The sequence below is a fragment of the Eublepharis macularius genome, chromosome 2, assembly GCF_028583425.1.
Source record: "Eublepharis macularius isolate TG4126 chromosome 2, MPM_Emac_v1.0, whole genome shotgun sequence".
Lineage (NCBI taxonomy): Eukaryota > Metazoa > Chordata > Lepidosauria > Squamata > Eublepharidae > Eublepharis > Eublepharis macularius.
Genome location: NC_072791.1, coordinates 42,317,466 through 42,339,653, shown reverse-complemented (window position 1 = coordinate 42,339,653; position 22,188 = coordinate 42,317,466). Strand labels below are relative to the sequence as shown.

General features: G+C 41.0%; 1 protein-coding gene across 4 annotated transcripts in view; it reads left to right on the top strand.

Moving 5' to 3' along the window:
• NRXN3 (neurexin 3) overlaps nt 1-22,188 on the top strand; it is a 1,560,869-nt gene that overhangs the window by 427,778 nt on the left and 1,110,903 nt on the right. For all 4 annotated transcript variants that reach the window (XM_054971960.1, XM_054971959.1, XM_054971961.1 and 1 more), the window contains 2 exons: nt 7,346-7,784; nt 11,551-11,934. In XM_054971960.1, the coding sequence (XP_054827935.1) occupies nt 7,346-7,784; nt 11,551-11,934 (823 nt within the window). The remainder of the gene's footprint in view (nt 1-7,345; nt 7,785-11,550; nt 11,935-22,188) is intronic.

The window sequence follows — 22,188 nt, the reverse complement described above, 5'->3', positions numbered from 1 at the left end:
ACACAGAGTTTCTAATCAGACAGTGCAGTTAGATAAAACCTGAAACAGTGGACTCGCAGTTTTGATCTGAGCTCAGGAGATAAAGTAACCATGTGATTTATCACTACTCTTGCATCAGTAGTTTGTCTGCAAAAAGATATATAATGTGTGCTGGTACAGCCTACAGCTGTGGACCTCAGCACCCTCTTGACTGTGCGAGGCCCACAGCTGTGTCACCTTGTCTCTGTGTGTCTTTGTTTCTTTGTTTATTCCAAACTTGCTCCTATTCTCAAATAAAAGGTCTTTCACAGATCACTGTTTTCAGGTTCCTGTGTTAAAACTGCCACTGCACCTTAAAGACAGTCTGTCAGTGCCTACATAGTTCTCTAGCACATAGTGCATTTTGCTGGTGCAAAACATTCTTGTGGTGACACAATGCACTGTGTTGCGTCATTGGAAGATCTCTTACATGGTTGTGCTGCCAGTGACAGAATAAAATGGTAGGATCCAATTGTATATTGTACCATGAAAATCTTGCATAGGAAAAGTCACTTATCAATGCATTTAATAGTCCGTAAGGCTATGAAGGACTATTACATGTCTTCGTTATGGCTTTCTGTTAACATATCCAGCATTATTCTTCAGGAATTGGTTACTATGGTAGACATCATGTGTTCTGAATTCTTTTTCTAAGGATGAGTTAATTTTTTATTCAAAATTGTCTGTTCAGTGGGATTTAAAGCTTCTCCAGTCCAGTCTAAGTCCAACATTTTGGCTGCTCTTCTGCAAAGCTTTATATAGAAACAATGTTTTACTGTTCTGTTGTAAAGAAGACAAGTAATTTATAGAAGTTCCATTACAGATAAGTAATTAAATCAAATCAGATATGCATCAGAATTACTGACCGTGCACCTGCCTTCCCAGCATTATGGAGAGAAAGTGGTAATCCTTAACAGGTGCTCTCTATTCATGGCTTTTCCTAGCCCGAGAATCATGGTGCTTTGTATTTCAAGAGGTTGATGGGTTAAACAATTTCACAGTATGGTCCGGACTATTATTTTATAAGCATTATGAATGTACATGCTAAAATAAGAAGTCTTGCCTGTAGCATCAAATGAAGGCAAGATAGAATCGTTGCCTGTACTTAATTGTAGGCTCTGATTTTGTAAAATACCAAAATGTTTTATACAAAGGCTTTATTTTTTTCCCCAAGCGTTAGTTCATGTCTTAGTTACCGAAATGAATAGCAGAGATACGATACTCTGTAGGTGAAAAGCAGAAGAGGGAAAATATCCTGCCAGCGAAGCTTCTGGGATGGAAGACCAACCTCTCCTGATCTCAAATGTCAAAAAATGTTCATTATAATTAAGATCTCCATTTTATATCATGCACATAAACATGTAAACATCAAACCTTACTTCATGCACCACTCACTCACTCACTCACTCACTCACTCACTCACTCACTCACTCACTCACTCACTCACTCACTCACTCACTCACTCTGTAACCAGCTTGAGTGCCTATAGCAGCCTAAGTAGCCCTGATTAGCCTTAGCTTGTCAGAGCTCAGAAGCTAGACAGGGGTTGGCTATGGTCAGTATTTGTATGGGAAAGCAGCATCAAAGACCAGAGATGTTCTGTAGAGGAAGGCAGTGGTAGACCACCTCTGCTCATCTCTTGCCTTAAAAACCTAATGGCACTTAATTCTTATTATTTGATGAAAATAAGTCTCCTTTGATCATCCAAAAGGGCTGTGCTGGAGATCATGGGGCCTGTATGGACAAAATCCATGTGAAACAGAGGTTATAGTAAGGAGAAATCAATGCAGTTTAACAAAAAAGTTAGTTGGATGCAACTAAATACAAGAATCATCTTTCTTTATAAGAGAGAAGGTCCATACTGTTGGGAAGGCCACCTCCTAATTCTGAGTGCTAATCACAGCATCGCAGCCATTTCAGCAATCAGGCAAGTAGGACACGTTCTTTTTGTTTGTGAGACTGAAAGCTCTACTTTTCCCAAAGACCTTGGCTTTCCAGTCTCTGGGTTTGTTCTGTGGTGTACCCACAACCAAGTCATGAATTCCAGACTCAGCTTAAATAAAAGTTAAGTTTATTAACTTAAGGAGTGTTTGCAGAAAGCATAAAATAAGAAAACCTTACTGTTGCTACCTAATAAAAATCTGCCTATCTAAAAACTTTGGAGAATCACAGTTCTCTTCGTCATTGCATCTGATGAAGAGAACTGTGATTCTCGAAAGCTTTTGCTACAATAAAGTTGGTTAGTCGTAAGGGTGCTACTGGACTCTTTTTGATTTTGCTACCACAGACTAACACAGCTAACTCCCCTGCATCTATCTAAAAACTTGAGAGCTAGCTACCTAGGCATCTCTGTTTGGCATCTATATTTTGCTTATCTCACCCATCCATTAAAATGCGAGCCTTCTCCGATGCCCAGTTGGTTCAGTATAGGGGCATGCTGAGGTAATGAATAGCATGCAGCTTTCAACTTCTCTCTGGCATACTTACGTCATGGTCTGAGCTTGGTCAAAGAAAGCTAGCTCAGAGAGGAAAGGAATGGGGCTAGGTGAGCTGAGAAGCCATCTTTTTCAGGACTCAGTGGATCACCTAGCAATTCAAGAGCCAATCAGGGCTGAGCTGTTAATTAGCATTTCAGCTGTGTGAAAATCTAGGGAGTGAACATAGAGCCTCTCTGAGAAAGTCTCCCAAGGTCGAATCTCAGGGGAACTCAGAGACTGCTTCAGAGGTGTTATTAATCAGCCCAGCAACCACATATCTGAGCTAGGCCAAAACCTGACAACGCTTACAATTCTGAACCTAAGCCCAGCCATTTTTACTAAAGACCTGTTCTCAGGTTCCTTACTCGTACACGGTGATTAATAAATGTAATCCCTCACAGAATCAGTCATTGCAATAAAAACCTAAAATGAAAAGTCCAGCAGGTTTCAGATTTCCAGTTGTTCTCAGGAATTAATATTGCATTAGTTTAATTTAAATATACTCACACCTGCTCAGTGAGATGCTGCTCCAAAACGTGTTTAGCTGTGGCATCACTTCATGAGCTCTTTGTTAATATAAACCATTGTTCAAGATTCATAGCAAGTTAAGATGTTTTGAATTGCATATTATTGCTTATATTAGATACACATTCCTAACCAAGTTAACTTCCTTCTAAGCCTCTGCTTAGGATGGCACTTTAATACCCAACATTTGGTGACTGATGATATTCATATTTTAATACATTTTAATAAAATGTCTTAATTGTCACAGGTAAATGTTGATAATTACCTGACTCATTTTTTGAATGTCCAAAATGCAGGTTAACAGGTATATCAGTTGCAAGAGAGGAAATATATATACATATGTACATATATTGACCATTTCACAAGATGTGCCTGCAGTTACCAATGTTCACATGTGAAAGTTCACATTAATTAAATTTTGGTTGTTTGCCTAGCGTGTATGAAGTGGTTTGAACATTCAGAAAGCATCATACCACCCTACCCAGGAAAGCTGGAAACTTTCTTCCAGCCAAAGGAGTCTTCCTCCAACTCTTTGGAGAGGCATTTAAATTGGAAAAAGTCTCCTTAGATCTGGAGGGAGGCTTCCAACTTTGCTGAGCAAAGTGGTATGCCATCATATTAAATGCAGGCGATGCAGACTTTGTTACGTTCTACATTTTGATTCTGCATTTTGATTAATATATTCTGGCATTTGAATATTGCAGTAGCTTTAGTGATAATCCTTGCGTTTTAGGGTGAATGTATGTTACCTCAAGCTAATGCATATGTAAAAAAAAAAGTACTTGCGCCTGAAAAGCAGAACCTTGTAGTAGTTTACCGAGCAGTTTACCCTCCCCCAGTTTAATCTGATAACGGCAACTGATCTTTTTAACCTTTGTAAAAGTGGATTTGCTTGAATAGTTAGGAGTGGTGGAATATCCAGAATGTTCAATTATTCAGACATGTGGATAAATGAGAGTGCGATTTGGATGGGACGGCACCATTCTGAACATACATACTTCGCGTATTAAGTGTCTTTGGACAACTAGGACATTTAGATAACCGAGGTACTGATCATTGATCTTCTGCTCTAATTGGCCATCAGTTTCATTTAGCATCAATGTGTTGTTAAGAGCCCAAGCAGCCCCGAGGCATTATCATGAAGACAGGCGCCACAGAACAATGGATGATCAACCACTATGAATAGTGTGTCTTCCAAAAAAACCGGATACAGCGAAGTCCACAAAAGGTGCTGGACACTCCAAAGAATTTTTTTGCACCCTTCTTCACAAATAGGCTGTACACACAAACAATAAGCCATAGAGAAGATAACGGTTACCCCTGCTCCAAATAAACAACAAGCGTTTTCTGAACAACAGTGGCAAGTGAAAACACACATACACACAATTACATTTTGCCCTTCAAATTTAGCTCTTTAGGAGAGGAAAATTCTGTGGCTTAGTGAAAGTACTTCAAGGTGCACTTTGCAATACAATGAGGACATCTAGTGGCAATTTGTCTAACTACACATGGGCGTTGCCCAAGGGAATATGTAAACCTGAGGAACCGAAGGCAATTTACACCTTAATTCCGCCTGACTGGAAGTAAAATTCATATTGGCCACCTGCCAAGTGTGGCACCTTTTTGCTTTCTTCTTCTGCATCTTTAGTTGATTGTAGAGATGCTCTTTTAGCTGATGGGGGAAAGCTATCTGATTAGGATCCCCCCTCTTTGTTATTAATAGCTGCCTATTTGGAAGAAGTCTTGATACTTTATTGGCCTCTTGTTTATTTTGCTTAACAGTTGGCAATAAAATGCACTTTATATTAAAATGAGGGAAAAAGCATTTCCACTGGCAACTATTCACCAGCCTGTTTTTGATTTTTACTGTTTCAGTAGCATAGATATGATCATTTCTAATGGTTGGAGCTTTGGAACTAAGTCCCAAGGAATTCAATCGGCTTACTTCCAAGCATACCAGGTTGTTCTAGGAAACTATCTTCTCCTTCCTATGCACGTTTTTTAAAAAGAAAAAAGCTGCACTGTATTCAGTGGATTTTACTTTTAAATAACTGCTGAGAACTGTAGCATAGGGTTGCCAGCCCTGGCTTGGGGGATTCCTCTTTATATTTCTTCAGGGAAACCCAAAGTCACCAGGAAGCAAGAAGCCGATTCCTGAGCTGGAGGTCCCACAACGGAGGTGCCAGCCATGCAGGGAATGAAGGAAATACAGCTGTCAACTGCTCAGCAGGGCACAAGCTGAATTCTTGTTTCGTGGAAGCTTTCTCCAGAGCATTGACGGACAGAGTCCCCAAAGCCTGAATAACTTCTCACATGGGTACCCAGCTCAGGAATTGGCTTCTTGCTTCCTGGTGACTTTGGGTTTCCCTGAAGAAATATAAAGAAGAGAGAGCTTTGCCTCCACATTCATTTTGTATGGACTTTGGAGAATCCAGACTGACTTATGGGGTTGTTTAAATCTACTTGATGTGCAAATCTATTGGATACTGACTGACTTATCTTTGGAACACTATAACTGTAATTTGGTTATAGATTTGCTAACGCCTAGCTGTTTGGATAAAAATATTTTTGATAATCATTTAGATTAATTGTGTTTCTAATTTTCAGCTCTAAGTTGTTCTTTAAGTGTAGTGGGTCTTCTAGACTTTCTGCAGTAGGTCTTTATCTTGCCCATGCCTGATCACGGCAAGGTGAAAGTGGATAGGCATTGCCACCTGCTCCACACCTGATCCCAGCAATGTGAAGGGTTGGCAAGCATTGCCTCCTGCTCCGTGCCTGATTCTGGGTGAAGGGGGAAGGCATTGCCACCTTCTCCGAGCCTGATTCCAGCTGAGCAAAGGGGGGGGGGGCGGGCATTGCCACCTGCTGATCCCAGCTGGGTGAAAGGTGTGTAGGCATTGCCACCTGCTTCTTTCCTGATCCCAGCTGGTTTAAGGTCAGGGGTGGGCATTGCTACCTTCTCCGCTCCTGATCCCAGCTGGAGCTTCCCACCACAGCGCACTTTCTGGAGGGTCAGGCTGCCTTGCTTGAGCTTCCCTCCACAGCAGCACCCTCTGGTGGCACACCAGGGTAGGACATGAGTCGTCTACAACATGCCTACTCTTTTATATAGTAAGATATGATTGGGCTGCAACCTTACACACTCTTAGGTTGGAAGGAAGTCCCATTACATTCAATGGAACTTCCACTAGATGTTCATTAGCTTTGACAGGCTACACAGTGTATGAACTTGGAGTAAGCTTTTCTGCTTGGTACAGAATTGGTCAGCCAGACTCCAGTCTTAGCACAGCTCTCTCATAGATTCATAATGTGTGGTTGCTTAGAAATTTGGGGTGTGATTGAATGTACATCAGATGTTTGCATCAGGCATTGGGCTAGCTCATACTGCTGCTGCTACAATTCTAGACCAGAGCAGCCATTGTTAGTTTCTCTCTCTCAATTGCTCTATCTTTATGCCAGCCTACATGGAGTACTCTTGTGCAAGACTGATTCTGCTGTGAACAGAAACATTGCTGACATTCTGGAGGTGGCTGTGAACATTACTGGTTTGATGGCATCAGTGAGCACTGATTGTGTGAACTGCTCATTTGTCTGTCCTAATCATCCCAGTTCAAAAAGCTTACCTTTGCACCTTTGAAGATATATGAGTGCAGAGGCGAATATGAGAAAAAAAATTGTTGGATTAAAAAAGCAAATGAATGCATGCAGAGTAGGAACTAAAGTTTACTGAATGTTCAGGATGTCAACCAGTCAGCAAGCAACTCCAGCTTGACTCACTGTGCAGTTAAAGAAATATGATTCCCCATGATACTGATTATGCTAGAAAGCAGGACTTTGTTTCAGTCTTTGGTGAATCTGGCAAATGGGGGGGGGGGCAAGCAGGCAACTTGGCAACCCTAATTTTGCTTTTGGTTTAATTGGATTCATGATCTGTTTGGATAATGCTCCGTTTTCAATTGCTAGCTGGCCCTGATTGGGCAAAATGATAGGATATAAATTTTGTAAATAAAATAAATAAATAAATAAACAAAATAGTCCTCAGGCACCTGTAGCATCTCTGTTCCAGGCACACATTATACCTGGCCTACTTTATAACAGTAAAAAAGTCTTTAGAAAACTTCACACTGGATACTTCTGAAAATACTGTCTTCTCTGTATGATATCTAGCTGATGTGGAATACCAGTTATTGTTATTCGCAGGTACTGTCCTAGCGTGGAGTCTCATATGATTTCACACCTGTCCTTAGACTATCCTTAGGTGCTTCTTTCTGATGTTTGCGTTATTTTCTGGATTGATGTATAGTGTTTTCCCTTGTCCTTGACAGGTTGTTTATAAGAATAATGATATCCGTCTAGAGCTGTCTCGCTTGGCAAGGATTGGTGACACAAAGATGAAAATCTATGGAGAGGTGAAGTTCACATGTGAAAATGTGGCCACACTGGACCCCATCAACTTTGAGACACCTGAGGCCTACATTAGCCTGCCTAAATGGAACACTAAGCGAATGGGTTCCATCTCCTTTGACTTCCTCACCACAGAGCCTAATGGCCTCATACTCTTTACTCATGGGAAGCCACAGGAGAGAAAGGATTCCAGGAGCCAGAAGAATACCAAAGTGGATTTCTTTGCCGTGGAACTCTTAGATGGGAACCTCTACCTTCTTCTTGATATGGGCTCTGGAACTGTCAAAGTCAAGGCCACTCAGAGGAAAGCAAATGATGGAGAATGGTACCATGTTGATATCCAAAGAGATGGAAGATCGGGTGAGGAGCAAAAATGCCTGGCAATAGTAGAGCTTTCTTTTTCTCTCTAGTAACATAGAAGCTTTATAATATCTGAAGAGCAGGATAAACTATAGTGCAGCAAACACCCCATGTAATCTTGGGTGCAGTAGGATTTTGTATAATTCAGAAACTGGATATAATATACAAGTTTTAAAGGCATTTTAGTCCTGCCAACATAAGAACAACTGAACACAAAAGACTCCCTAACTCAACAAACATCAAACCATTGGCTAGGTATCTGTGAATAACCAGTTACATGCACATACATTTAAATGTGAGAGATTTCACTACTGTTACTGAAACTCATTTTGTTTCTCTCAAAATTTATGACCAATTTGAAATTGGTCATAAGGGAAATTGGTCATAACTGCTCATAGGGAGTAGAAAGTATAATATTATTCGTGTCAGGGATTTTAAGGCAGGCCATAGAGGAAAGGGTGTTAGAAATAGGTTCTCCTGCTTCTCCAAAACACTGATACAAAATCCTCTATGAAATTTAGGTTTTCTGTAGGACAATAATTTAGAGGGCTAAGTTTAAGAAGACTGTATACTTAATAATAGTGAACCCTACTAGACTTAATGTACACACATTTGCATCACTGCTGGTGTTAACTGCAGTATTTTGGAGAGATGTAAGTAAGTAATCATATAATTGATTTTTGCAGATTGGCTCACATTTAATTAACTTGCAAGGCTAAACTCAATCAAAAGCATTTATTACTATGTTACAGTGTTACACTGTTGCTTACACATACGGCAGATACCTAGTCTCTGGATAGCACAGCTTCATATGAAAAAGTAGAAAACATGGTTCAAGGTAGCCAAAATTGAGCATTTTTTAAAGTCCTGTTGATTTCAGCAAGCACTTTCAGCTCATATTCTGTTATGCCCTATTGAAGTCAAATGCTGAACTTTGGCTGGATCATGAGCGCAGTCTTAACTGAAGGAGGCTTTGGCAAGCAGCCCAGCCAGGGAGAAGCAAGTCTGAGACACAATCCAATCCTAAGCAAAGGAACGTGCTTCTAAGCCCGTTGATTTAGGACTGCACTGTTAATGTTGTAAGAAACAATTACCCTGTACAGAAGTGCATTTCTGAACTAGCATGTTAGCTGTTCAACAGAAAATGAATGTTGTTAGATCATGCTGAACCTAAAAGCATTGAACAACTGTGAACATACTTATTAACTTAAACGATTGGTATGAGTACAATAAGATAACGGTGAGCTCAAACAAGGGCTGCTTTACATTTCCACATAGCGAAGGAGCTATAAAGTAGTGGTAAGTACAACTTTTGCACATAGTTCCTGGCATCTCCGCTTAATAGGATCTGTGCTAGCAGAACTAAAAAGACCACCGCTTGAAATTAGTCTAGACAGACAGCACTGAACTAGAAGGGCAAATGGCCTTACTTCATACCTTTATTACTTTTGAAATGCAAGTGTATGAGAGAAAACTGAAGGCTGTGTTCTAATTTTTTGGGTGAACATGTTTCTTCTGGTGCAAAAAGGGTGTTTTTGTGAGGTCCAAAATGTTTTCTAAGATGTGTTTCCACACAGTTCTTTGTAGTTTCACTGTTTCTAGTGCCCCACTTTAGCAGATGCTTCAGAACCGTTTCTTAAAAGAGGGCTATTCTTATTGATGTCTATGTGATCCAACAAATCAGGAGTCTGATAGTTAATGTGATGATGTTGTAGCACCACATAACTAATTGGACTTGACTATATGATAATGCCACTAATCTAAATCAGAGTAAGAACAATGCTCCCTGCTTTTGCAGAGAATGGGAAAACCTTTTCATTGTTTCCCCAGTCCAAATTATTGCCAAAATGAAGAAGAGTCTTTGCAGCAAGCAAACAGAATTTTTCATAAAATGTGGCATGCCTGTCACTTCCTATTTCAGTTGAGCCCTAATCTACATAAAAGCACAATGTGTGGATTACAACAGCCGTCTCTCAGAGAACTTTTATGTAGGGCAAAATATCATAGGTAGCTTCACATAATACAAGCAGTTCAAAATAGATTCTTCATACCTTCATAAAGGTATTCAGGGCTTTTTTTCAGCAGGAACGCAGTGGAACGGAGTTCCGGAACCTCTTGAAACAAGGGCAACCCACTGAGTTCCACCACCTCTTTTCCCAGAAAAAAAGCCCTGAAGGTATTGATTAGCTGCCAAGAGTGCACCTGTAAAAAGAATTGTGAAAAACTGTTTTAAGTGCCCCCTACCTCTTTTAGTCATGAAAGTGTTTATTAAGAGTTACTCCATTACTGCCTCTTAGAGTAATGATTCTTCAAAGGTAGGGTAATGGAACTATCTTTGAGTCATGGTGAGATTGGTAGGTGGGATTCCTTGGTTTCTAAAAGCTCAAGGCAATAAAGATACCATGGAGGTGCAGCTCAGCAACACATTTGGAAGAAGTCCTATCCTTCCTTCCATTCTCTCATGCAAGAACAGCCAGCCAAGGCTCCATGAGGCAGCATAGCAACAAAGCATTTCCTTTGCTTAATACCCCATAGATATTTGCTGAGCTTGTTCTTCAAAACTTTAAAGACAGAAGAATCAATAACCTTAATCTGATCTTGTTTCACTGTGGAACTGTTCTTTAATTGGGTTCCTTTCACTAAATCTACCGCCCTTTAGTTTAGTTCTGTGGTTTTCAAGCTGTGTAGCTTCAAGCAACACTTCCCACATCCATGTGTCTATTGAAGAAATGCCTGTCTTCTATGAAAACCTGTCTCCCTGCATCCTGCAGGGGATTCTGGGTTATATTCTAGGTACTGCAAGCACCTCACATGGGATGTATTTTTATTATGCTGTTTCAGTTAGCCATCTGAGTCGCCTTGATTGCTGCCCCACTTGAGTGGTTTTCATGCTGCCTGCTCTTGAGTCGCCATTCCCTGCCCTTCTATGTGAGGGTCTTTACCTAGAGGTTTAAACCTGGGGGGGATTATGCACGTAATACATGTGCTGTACCACTGTGGTCCAGCTATGGGCCTGAGCTTTCCCTGATATTCTTTGTGACACACTGTAATTTAAATCATTACAACGTGCTTTCTGATACATACTAATATTGAATAAGTACTTGAACTGTTAAAATCTGGGGCAATTGTGCATTAATATTCTGCAGTTACACAAGTGTTGCGCAGTTACACAGAGGTGTGCTAGTGTCTAAGTTATCCATAATAACAAACAGTCCAATAGCACCTTTAAGACTAACTAACTTAATTTTAGCATAAGCTTTCAAGAACCACAGCTTTCTTCATAAGTTATCCATGAGATGCAAACTGGTGCAATCACAGTATCATGTATTGACAAAAACTCCAGCTACAGGGTTGTTCTGCACCACACCTTTCTTGATTGAAGAGATACAGTTTGCCCTTCTCAAATCTTCCTGCACCAAATTGCCAGATGGAAGTAAAAATAGCCTTTTGAAGTGCCTGCATCATCAGAGAGGTTGGATGTCCTTCATATGTCTTCTAGTCTATCAGTTTTATAATTCTGTGAGTACCCTGTCTGACAGGTTTGGTAGAGGGCAGTAAAGCCCTTTAGGACAAGGTCTCCCAGTCATGGTTTTATCTCTTCTGGACTCCTTGTTCTGTAAAAAAAGCCTTCACCTTTCACCAGGATTCAAACCACAGAGAAACTTGTGTTATATTCGGGGCCATCAGTTGATATTATTTCTCTCTCTCTCTCTCTCTCTCCTTTCTTCCTTCCTTCCTTCCTTCCTTCCTTCCTTCCTTCCTTCAGGTACCATATCAGTGAACAGCAGACGAACACCATTCACTGCTAGTGGAGAAAGCGAAATCCTGGATCTAGAAGGGGACATGTACCTGGGAGGACTGCCTGAAAATCGGGCAGGCCTCGTACTTCCTACTGAGCTCTGGACAGCCATGCTGAATTACGGCTATGTGGGCTGCATCCGAGACCTCTTCATTGATGGGAGGAGCAAGAACATTCGGCAGCTAGCAGAGCAGCAGAATGCAGCTGGGGTCAAATCTTCCTGCTCACGACTGAATACCAAGCACTGTGACAGCTACCCCTGTAAGAACAATGCTGTCTGTAAGGATGGCTGGAACCGTTTCATCTGTGACTGTACTGGTACTGGCTACTGGGGGAGAACATGTGAGCGGGGTAAGTCCAGATCCCTGAGAGATCTTATGTACTTAGCATCTTACTCAGGGCTTTTTTTCTGGGAAAAGAGGTGGTGGACTGCACAGTGACGTCACTTTGGGTCGGCTGGAACAAGGGGAGAGTTTTTTAAAGTTTAAATCGCCCTCGGCGAAAACGGTCACATGGCTGGTGGCCACGCCCCCTGATCTCCAGACAGAGAGGAGTTTAGATTGCCCTCCGCGCCAGCGGCACAGAGGGCAATCTAAACTCCCTTCTGTCTGGAGATCAGGGGGCGGGGCCACCAGCCATGTGACCGTTTTCAAGAGGTGCCATAACTCTGTTCCACCGCGTTCCAGCTGAAAAAAAAGCCCTGATCTTACTTGATAATATTGCACCTGGTAACTGTGGCTTGAACTAATTTTGGTAACCTATCCCACTAGTCATTGTAGAATATGCATCATGGAGCATCTTGGCTATGCACCCCGCCCCCCAAATAAATAAATGCTGTCTTTTTAAAAAACCTACCTTTGGGTGTTCATCTAAGTAGTCCTTAGTGATGTTGATGGCTTTCAATCTAGTTGGATAGGCAGCATTTTCATGCATGTATAGCTTTGCAGAAATCCAATAAAAACTTGTTTGTCAGGCATTCAAGTGGTTCAGTGCCAAACCAAACAGATCGGGTGATCAGGTCATGTCTGATCAGCAGAGTCAAACAAGGTGATTTCGACTGTCAAGCGCATTTGTTGGAAAGTTCATGGTATCCCTAATACATACATATATATATATATATCTGTGTGCCCCGACTCTCTCAATATCTGTTGTGCTGGAATATACACAGGGCCTGTGCTCCATCCAGAAGTTCTGGCCAGTGATTGTGTGAACCATCCCTTAACAGAACTAAGGAATGGGCAATTCAAAATCCATGGAGAATGAGGCAATGGATGGCAATGGTCCAAATCAAATTATAAGCTCCTAAGTATGGTCCTCGGGTGGAGCAATAAGCCTTTTTTCTGGGTGCACCTATCTTACATTAGAGCATCCATTTAATGTCATAATGTTCAAATAAGGAAGGGCATTTCAATGGAAGATCAACTTAAGCTGGAGAAAGAATACTTAGGCTTCAAACTTTGCTCAGTGGAGGGAGTAAGATGGCTAAGATCCACCCTACTGTTATTAATATCTCATTTACAGTTCAGGACTCAACCTACACGCGCTGCATTTTCCTTGTAGACACCCTAGTCTGACCTTAGACCCATGCATCGATGTCTAGGGTTGATGATCCTTGGACAGGTATGCTTAGTGGGCAGGACAGGAAGGCGTGTTCTTGATCCTTTACCACCCATATGGAGAAGAGCAATGAACATATCATCTGATATGCGCCATTGTGAGAAACTTATTAACTGTTCGAAGAAGATCCATGTTTCTCACACCAAGCCTGGAAGTAATTATTATATTGGGAATAATAGGTTCCAGTTGTGATTGCTCTGTAGATGGAATAGCTACAATATACTTCCATGTACCCCGTCTCAATTTTCCATAAATTTGGAACCTCTTGAAATAGGGAATGTTGTTATTCTCTCTAACTCATATTGCTTCTTGATTTATTAGTTTTAAGCAGACTACTACAATATAAAAAGCTTGACCACTTTTTAACTGGCTGAGAAAATCAATCACGAGAGCATAAAATTTTGAACAGAAAGAGTGATAGGTCTACTATTATCTGCTAATAAAAGAGGTGATGCCTCCATATGATCTATTTTTTGGAGCAAAGGAAGAATTAAAAGACATCTAGCCTCAGAAAAATGACTCATAGAACCAGAGGAGTTAGCCATGTTACTCTGTAGTTGCAAAATAGTAAAAGAGTCCAGTAGTATCTTTAAGACTAACCAACTTTATTGTAGCATAAGCTTTCGAGAACCACAGCTCTCTTTGTCAGATGCACCACAGTTACATACTCTGTCAGAGTATGGTACCCTACAATACCTCCCTTGCAAAACTCTAGATGGTAAGGCATTTAGGCATGCCTCCAAAGGTACACTTATATCGAGGAACAGTCAAATACAAGCAATAGTCAGGAAGCTGGCTGGATGGAAAAATACCAACAAATTGAGTAGAGCAAACATGTTGTGCTCTACAAATCATGCTGTTGTAATCATAAGTAAACATCTCTTAATCATGCTCATAGCTTCTTGACTGGTGATTGAATGAAGGGAGTCCAAGAGAAGATTAAGGAGCTCTACAAGTTTATCCCAGTAGGAAAACTAAAAGTCCTCTGATCAAGCCAAGGTATCCCTCTTGGATGTCAGTGTGTAAAATTTTGACTTTAAGAGAAAACACCTTCAGCCAAGCTCGAGCTTCAAGAGATGATTTTCCCAATTTGGCTTGAAGAGCTACACCTACTACACATTTCAGAATTCCAGAGATGGAACGTAGGAATTTAAGGGGAATTGAATCAAAGACTCTCCTATTTTATCAATCCACATACCAGCCCCATATAAACTTTGCGCCGCATTGAAGAGTTTAATGGCACTGGAATATACTGAACCCCAGATGAATAAAAGAAATGACAAATAATGTTTGTTACTGCTTTGGCCAATCTTTTAACATGAGCAGCTTGCACTAACCGAGCTAATCTCTGGTCAAACCAGACCCCTAGATATTTAAAATGGGGGACCTCTTTAATGTTATTGTCATGAGCTTTCCACTTCCAAAGTACACGAGATTTTTTGCCAAAGACAACAACCTTGGATTTTTTTGTAGTTAACTATCAGGCTTTCTTCTACACAGTGGGAGACAAAAGCTTTTATCAAAGAAGACAGTCCTGCTGTTGTTCTTGACAGGAGAAAAGCATCATCAGCAAAAAGTAAAATAGGAATTTTAACATTAGCAATAGATGGAGAGCAACAATCATGGGTGGAAACAGCAGAAATCATATCATTAATATATAAATTAAACATACACCTCTTATGCACTCCTTGCTGTAGTGAGAAATTCATTGGAAAGTTGTCAGTCTGCCCCACAGTGGACTTGTGCAGTGGGGTTAGAATACAGAATCTCAATCAAAGCCAAAAGTCTTGTGTGTTGTTATCTAGCACAGGGTACAGTATCGAAAGCTGCCTTCAAATCCATGAAGGCTGTAGCGAGAATCACCCAATCCTTGGTCATATATTTATTGATTAAGAACTGTAATGTCAAGAGATGATCATCTGTATGAGCCCCTCATCTGAAACCAGACTGTTCCCTCCCCTGGATTTCATTAGTTTCTAGCCAGTCTACAAGTCCGTAATAGAGAAATAGGGCATAGAGCTTCCCTGACATTGATAGAAGGCCAATTGGTCTGTAATTGGACGGGTCCACTCTGACCCCCTTCTTAAAAACTGGTGTTATGGTGGTATATCTTCAAACAGGTGGCATAACTCCTGTCACGTTTATCTGAATGAGAACAGTTGCCAGTATATCCTTCCAGTAAGAAATATTGGCTTTAAAAAGTAATGAGGAAATTAAATCTACACTGAGGACCTTCTAATTCTTAATGTGGTTATTCTCAATAGCCATCAATTGCACGGCAATATTTGTAAAAGCCTGCAGGGATTGTTTTAATGCCAATTTATGATGGAAGAAAAAGTATACTCTGTACCTTTCTAAGTATAGCTCCTCTAATAACTCATATATCTTATTTGGTTTATTTTGGGTGTGTAGTCTGAGTTAATCAAGGGAGACCTGTGCCAAGGGCAGATCTGCAGAGCTTTCCTAGGTACACTGGATGTCACACCACCATTCCCTCATTGTCTGTTCTGACTTTTCACTTAAAGGAGTCTGATCAGGGATATATGAGGCACAATTATTGCAGGTGCAGACAGTCAAGACACATCTATTCTTGGCCAAATGAGAAGAAGCTTAGCAAATGTAAGGCATTTGATCTATACACTGTTCAGATTCCAGACGGTCCCATTAATTGTCATCCCCATATTGTGCCTGGTGCCGTGCTCAGAATGAAATGAGAGTTTAAAACACACATGCCATCAAACCAAACAAGTGGCACAAAGTCCTTTTGGTGAAGAAAATGGAATTTTCCAATTTCTTTTTTTTTCTACAGCAATTTTTTGGGTAATAGTAAGATCTTTCTGAACCATGGGCAGGATACTAGTTTGGCCTCCTTTTTCTCTGTGCTCTGATAACTTTATAGTGTGACCTAGGGGGCAAAACACATGCAAAACAACCAGAACCGTTGGATTGAATTCTCTCTTCTTCTCAGAATATGGTGTGGAATTACGGGAGCCACCCTGGTCCAGAGGGTTGATATTCTTAGCCCACCAGTCCAAGCGGTAGGCCGTTGATTTTAAGGTCATATGGCAAGAAAGACAAAGAATGACTGAGCTGAGTGGCAGAGCATACCACCGAGTCTTCCTGTTGCTGTAATACTGCTGCAGTTTCACTTGTCTCTGTGAGAGCTATTGAGCCTTCCCAGCCTGTTCTTCTAAATAGTGATATAAATAAACTTCAAGCAGAGGAGGCTGAATATAAGCTTCTTTGCTGAGAAAGTTCACACCAATAATGTTCAGAGTTTTTATTTTTAAGAGCCAGAACATCTCAGCCAGTGAACATTTCAGTGGGGCCTTAGTTCTACCTAGTTCTAAGCTAGGTAATTATCTAGCTAATTACCTAGTTCTAAGCTAGGTAATTTGCCTGTGTTGCTTATTAGGGAAAGGCAAAATGGAGGATGTCTTCATGATGTTTGCCAGGTTAGCTTCTCTTTCTGTTATTTTGTCTGCCTGTGTCAACAATGGGTGTAATCCTTGGTAAGAGGAAGAAGGGCAGACTTCAAATTGGAGACCAATATCTGAGAGGATGAACGCTAATGTCAGGCTGAAGACCGGGAGTCCAGTACTGCAGAGGGTGGGGCAAGTGGTTTCCCTCAGCAGCATTCAAACTGGTGCAGGGAGCGCTTTAAGCTGAGTGGAACCTCACTCCCTGTTCTGATAACAATGTAGCCTGATACGGGGCGGTGGGGGGACTATTTAGAGACTGTGTTGCTGTGTTTCTCTAGAAACCACTCATATGTGGTAAGCATGATCTAGATGGACAGGTTGACATCCACATTAGGTTAAATGTTCCCCATCAAGTGTTGAGACTCCCCGAGCTTCCTGTAGTATTGTATCAGCTTTATGTTACCATTTCAGGTTTCCTCACAGAGAATCCTTGGAATTACAGTTAAGTGAAAGTATTGAGAATTTTGTAACAGAATCCTAGTCACCTCATAGAGCTAGCATTCCTGCAGTTTGCCTAGTATACGTCCTCCATTAAAAACAGGGGGGCTAAAGAATTCAGGAGTTCGTAATCAGAACACAGGTTAGACTGATAGACTACCTACAAGAAGTAGCAATCCATCCCATTCTTATTAGTATGGGAAATCTCCATTATTAGTTAAGGGTAACAGTTAGGTAACAGTTATGCACCCAGGGAGTAATTCTTATTCTATTGAAGACAAGATGTTTATGTATCTGTACCTGGGCCCAAGAATGTAGCCTGGGGGAATTGACTGTTAGGCATACTGCTTTGAACATCTCAATAGAATAAAGTTGCTTGAAGCACAGTTGCTCTGTTGGTCCCAGAAATCATTTTAAACAATTAATGTGATACTCTGCTTTGGAGTATGGACAGTAGCAGGCTCACATGTATTTGTTTTTAAAAAGCTGGTCCATTAAGCATTAGCTACAGAATTACCTTTCTCTATCAGATCAGCAATGTTCATGTAGCCCATCTGTTTCCACGAGTGGTCTGCCAAAAACTTCTGGAAGCACACAAGCCGGGCTCAGAGGTGATGGCTGCCCTCCATTGCATGTGTCCAATCTGATATTACAAGTGTAGTGTCTCTGCTGTGACGATAACGAATTAGCCATTGATACTAGTCATGAACTTGTCCTTTGTGAATTTGCTTAATCTTTTTTTTTAAATGCAGTCTTAGCTTATGATCATCACCCAAAGACATTGAATTCTGTAAATTAATTGTTTGTTGTATGAATTAGCATTTTCTTTAGTTTGTCATGAATTGATCAGAAATCAACTTCACTGGATGACCCCAAATCTCAATATTACGGGAAGGGAGGTGGAGTGATACTCTCTTTCCATAAGGTTCATAATTCTATAAACCTTAGTAATCTTTGCTCAATATGCTCTAATTTTTCCGCTAAGCCAGTTGAGAGCCAGTTTGGTGCATCTCTAATCTGGAGAACTGTTTTTGATTCCCCACTCCTCCACTTGAAGCCAGCTGGGTGACCTTGGGACAGTCACACCTCTTCCAGAGCTCTCTCAGCCCCACCCACCTCATAGGGGGATTGTTGTGAGAATAATAATAATAATAATATATTTTCTAAACTGCTCTGAGTAGGTGTTAAATTGTCCTGAAGGGCAGTATATAAAATGAATGTTATTATTATTATTATTAAGCTAAAAAATTTTGTCTTTCCTTTTAGGGAAGGAGTTCCAGCTACTTAACCATTTTAGTTGCCCTTTACTGTACTTTTTCCACTCTTTGATATATTAATCAAAATGGGACTCCCACTACAGAACAGCACTTTATAAATGTGGTTATGGCTATATCAAAGATTTGTATTAAAACATTATGATACTTGCTGAGTTTCCAGTCCATTTTCATAAGAATTCCTAGCGCTGGATTTGCTTTTCCATTGCTACTACATACTGAGTTGATGTTTTCAATTGGGTTTCCATCCAACCCCAGATTTGTTTCCTGAGTAACTATAGTTAGTGATGAGAGAGGATTTCCCCCTGTTCCATTCAATGTATTTTACTTCTTTTGAGGATCAAAATACATGAGATGATGCAGTTCCATGACTATAGATTAGATGTGTGATTTATCCCATTAAAAAGCACCCATAGGTGGAGTGATATATATTTTTAGTTAAAGAATATGGATTGGAGCCAGGGCACTGGGGAAGAGAGAGCTTAACTCTTCCCTCTACTCCATATCCCCTGAGGCTGTTTTAAGCCCCATAGGGAAAGAAAAGGTAAGTACCATACAGGTTCCATATAATGTGGTGGTTTTTGATCTTGGCAATGGTGCATGGTCGGTAAGAAAAAAGGCAATCCCTTTTCCTCTGTGCAATAGCCCCAATGCATAATTCATCCATGTATTTTTTCTAGGGCCAAACAACATGCTATGAAACTCCAGGATCACATTTTGTTTAGCCCTGAATTCCAGTTTAACGAATAGAATTTCTAAAAACTATTTCCAGAAATGCCATTAACAGTTTTTAGTTCCTTCACTTTGTTTACCTCTCCTCTGCCCCTCCATGTAATTGTATGCACTGTACACGTCAAGATTTTTTTTTTGCAAGGTTTTACTGGTGCTTATATACTATGGTGAAACACAACACAAAAAGAGTGATGTTGCAATTGTATGTACAACTAGGGGTGTGCAATTCAGTATATCTGTTCTGAAAATATACCTGAAAAATACCTTGGGATTAAATAAAAATATTTAAACAAAAATACTTTGGGATTAAATTTAAATTAAATAAAAATATTTGGGATTAACCAGGTCACATTTTTGAAAGGTCACAACTAGAGATGGGCACGAACCGCATTACGAACTTCAGTGAACCAGTGTTTGGGACAGGCCTGGTTCGGTGCGTTCGGCCGCGGTTCAGGAAGCCAGACACTCAGGCACCAGCAATCAATTCCCCTGGCAACGGAGCTGGGGGAATGCCTGAACTCTGTCTACGCTCCTTCTGTTGCCCTGGAAACCCAAATGGAAGCCCAGCTTACCTTGATCGGCAGATCTTCCTTCCAACCACGGAGCTGCAAAGCGGTTACAAGTTGGGAGAAGACACCCAGGGGAGGGAGGGGGAAGGGGGTGTTCTGTAGCCACGGGCACTCCAATCTCATCCCTGCAAACCCTGATAGGCAGCTCTGATGGCCAAACACAGACCTCCTGCATTGCTCAATGGGACCTGTGCTTATAAATAGCCGTGGGCTCCCAGGCTGGGTTTCACTTTCAGCGAGCAGTGGAGTAGGACAGAGCTCTTGCTTGCCACTTGCTAGCCTTTGGGGAGAGAGACAGAGAGTATAATTGAGCTTGGATTTTTGTGGCAGTTTCCTAGGGGCCTTGGATTGGAGAGGGTATAACTCCAAGATCCATTTTGCAATCTTGTCCAAACTTGGGTGATGGCTGTAGGAGAGCCTGCAAAAGACTCCCTGGGAATATGGGCTCTCTGTGCCACAGAGGCCGTTCCGCGCCCCATGAACTGCAAACCGCAAACCGGTTCAGCAACAGAAAATGTTCGTTGCGGTTTGCGACTTCGGGATCGTCGTCGGCACCGAACCATGAACTGCAGGTTCGTTACATTTTTTTGGTTCGTGCCCATGTCTAATCACAACAGCTTGCTTTTTCTTACTGTCACATGTTTCCCTTCGTTTTTTGCCCAGGAATCCTGGAAAAGGGCGGGGGGGGGGGGAGCTACTGCAACTGTTTACAGCTTCAGGGTGAGATTTTATTTATTTATTTTAGTGTCTCTCTTCTGCTGCCAGGTTGTTTCTGTTGGGATTCTCTGTTTTGGCATTGGTTCAGTTGGGCTTCGTTGTTTGGCTAAGGCTGCTTTGCCCTGGAGAAAGCATTGGATTTTCCTCTATAGCAAACAATGGAAAGTAGGTAGGGGCACCTTTTTCAGGTGCCCATAGAACAGGACCCCATAACCTAGTCTTCTTGAAATTTGGTGTGGGGTGTGTTAGTGGACAGGCAGCCCTCACTTTGTTGCAAATTTGGTGTAACTTGCATGAAAAATAGCCACTGCATCCTCCTGGAAATATTCTTCCATATTCTTCCAAATATTCTTCCATATTCCAAATATTCTTCCAAACAATGCAAAACTGAATTATTCAAAAAGGACTTTTTCCTCAGATAAGAGGGTGGTATTGTAGGAAAGGGATCCCAGATGTTTTGCTAATGAGAAACCATAGATTTCACCATTATGTTGCCTTACATATTATCTGCTGCTTTAAATATATACTCCTATATCCTACCTGTGCTTTATGTTGTTCAGTGTAAGTCCCAGAATTGATTATGTTCTGTTTCAGCAATTCCTCAACCCCATACTGGATCCTTGCTAATACTATATCTTTGTAAACTTATATTCTTTTACCCCATGACATTGTTTATGGAAATGTTCTTGAAACTGTATTCATTTACCCTATGACATTCTTTATGGAAATGTTCTTGACACTGTATGGAAATACCTGCCCTTGTCCTTGCCACTGATTGTACTAATCTCACACTATGTAATCCACCTTGAGTCTCAGTGAGAAAGGCAGAATATAAATAACATAAACGTAAACATAAACATAGAGCGCTAGCATGTAACATGGTGCTGCCTTATGCTGAGTCAGACCATTTGTCTATCAAAGTCGATATTGTTTACTCTATCTTTCATTGGCTCTCTAGATTCTCTGGTAGAAATCTTCCACATCACCTACTGCCTAATCTTTGTTTGTGGAGGGACAGAGAAAGATGTGTGTGAGAGAGAATGCATATGTGTTTTGTTTTGTTTTGAATGCCATTGTGAGTAGTAACACCAAAGGGACCTAAATGAAAAACAGTATCTCTTGATGCACCACACAAATTGATGCCAGTTTAGTTAAGGCAAAATGAGGGTGGCTGAGGTGTTGCATGGGGTGACAGAAAGGGAGAGAGGGCTGATATACAGACAGATGGGTTCAGGGAGGCATTACAAGTTCTACATTGTTTGGGGGAGTAATTAGCATCTTCTATGTCTTTTGGTTTCTCATTTGCTAAGGGTCTGACAGCAACTGCTGCATTAGGTGAACACAGTCGCTGTGCTGGCTGAGCTAATGAGAGTGCTCTGCAGACGGAGAGAAAGATCTGACTACTGGAGAGTGATGGGCTTCTCTGCTCTGATGCAGAAGCACCTTCTCACAGTCTGCCAGTTTTTCTGAAAACAAATTCCAAGCACTGGGCAATCTGAGGCTTGGAAGTTGTGCTGTATTCAGATTAGTTACATTAAATTATGTATCCATTTCAGAAATGCCAATTGCTGAAGAAAATGCCACTTGTTTTGGTTGGTATTCAGGGTCTTATTTATTTAGACATTTATGCCTCACTTTTCTCCCCAGTGGGGATCCAAAGCGACTTACAAAATCATTCCCCTTTCCTCCATGTTATACTCATAAAAATAACCCTGTGAGGTAGGTTAGGAGGAGAGAGAGTGACTGGTCTTTCTGAAAACTGCAAAACTGAATTAT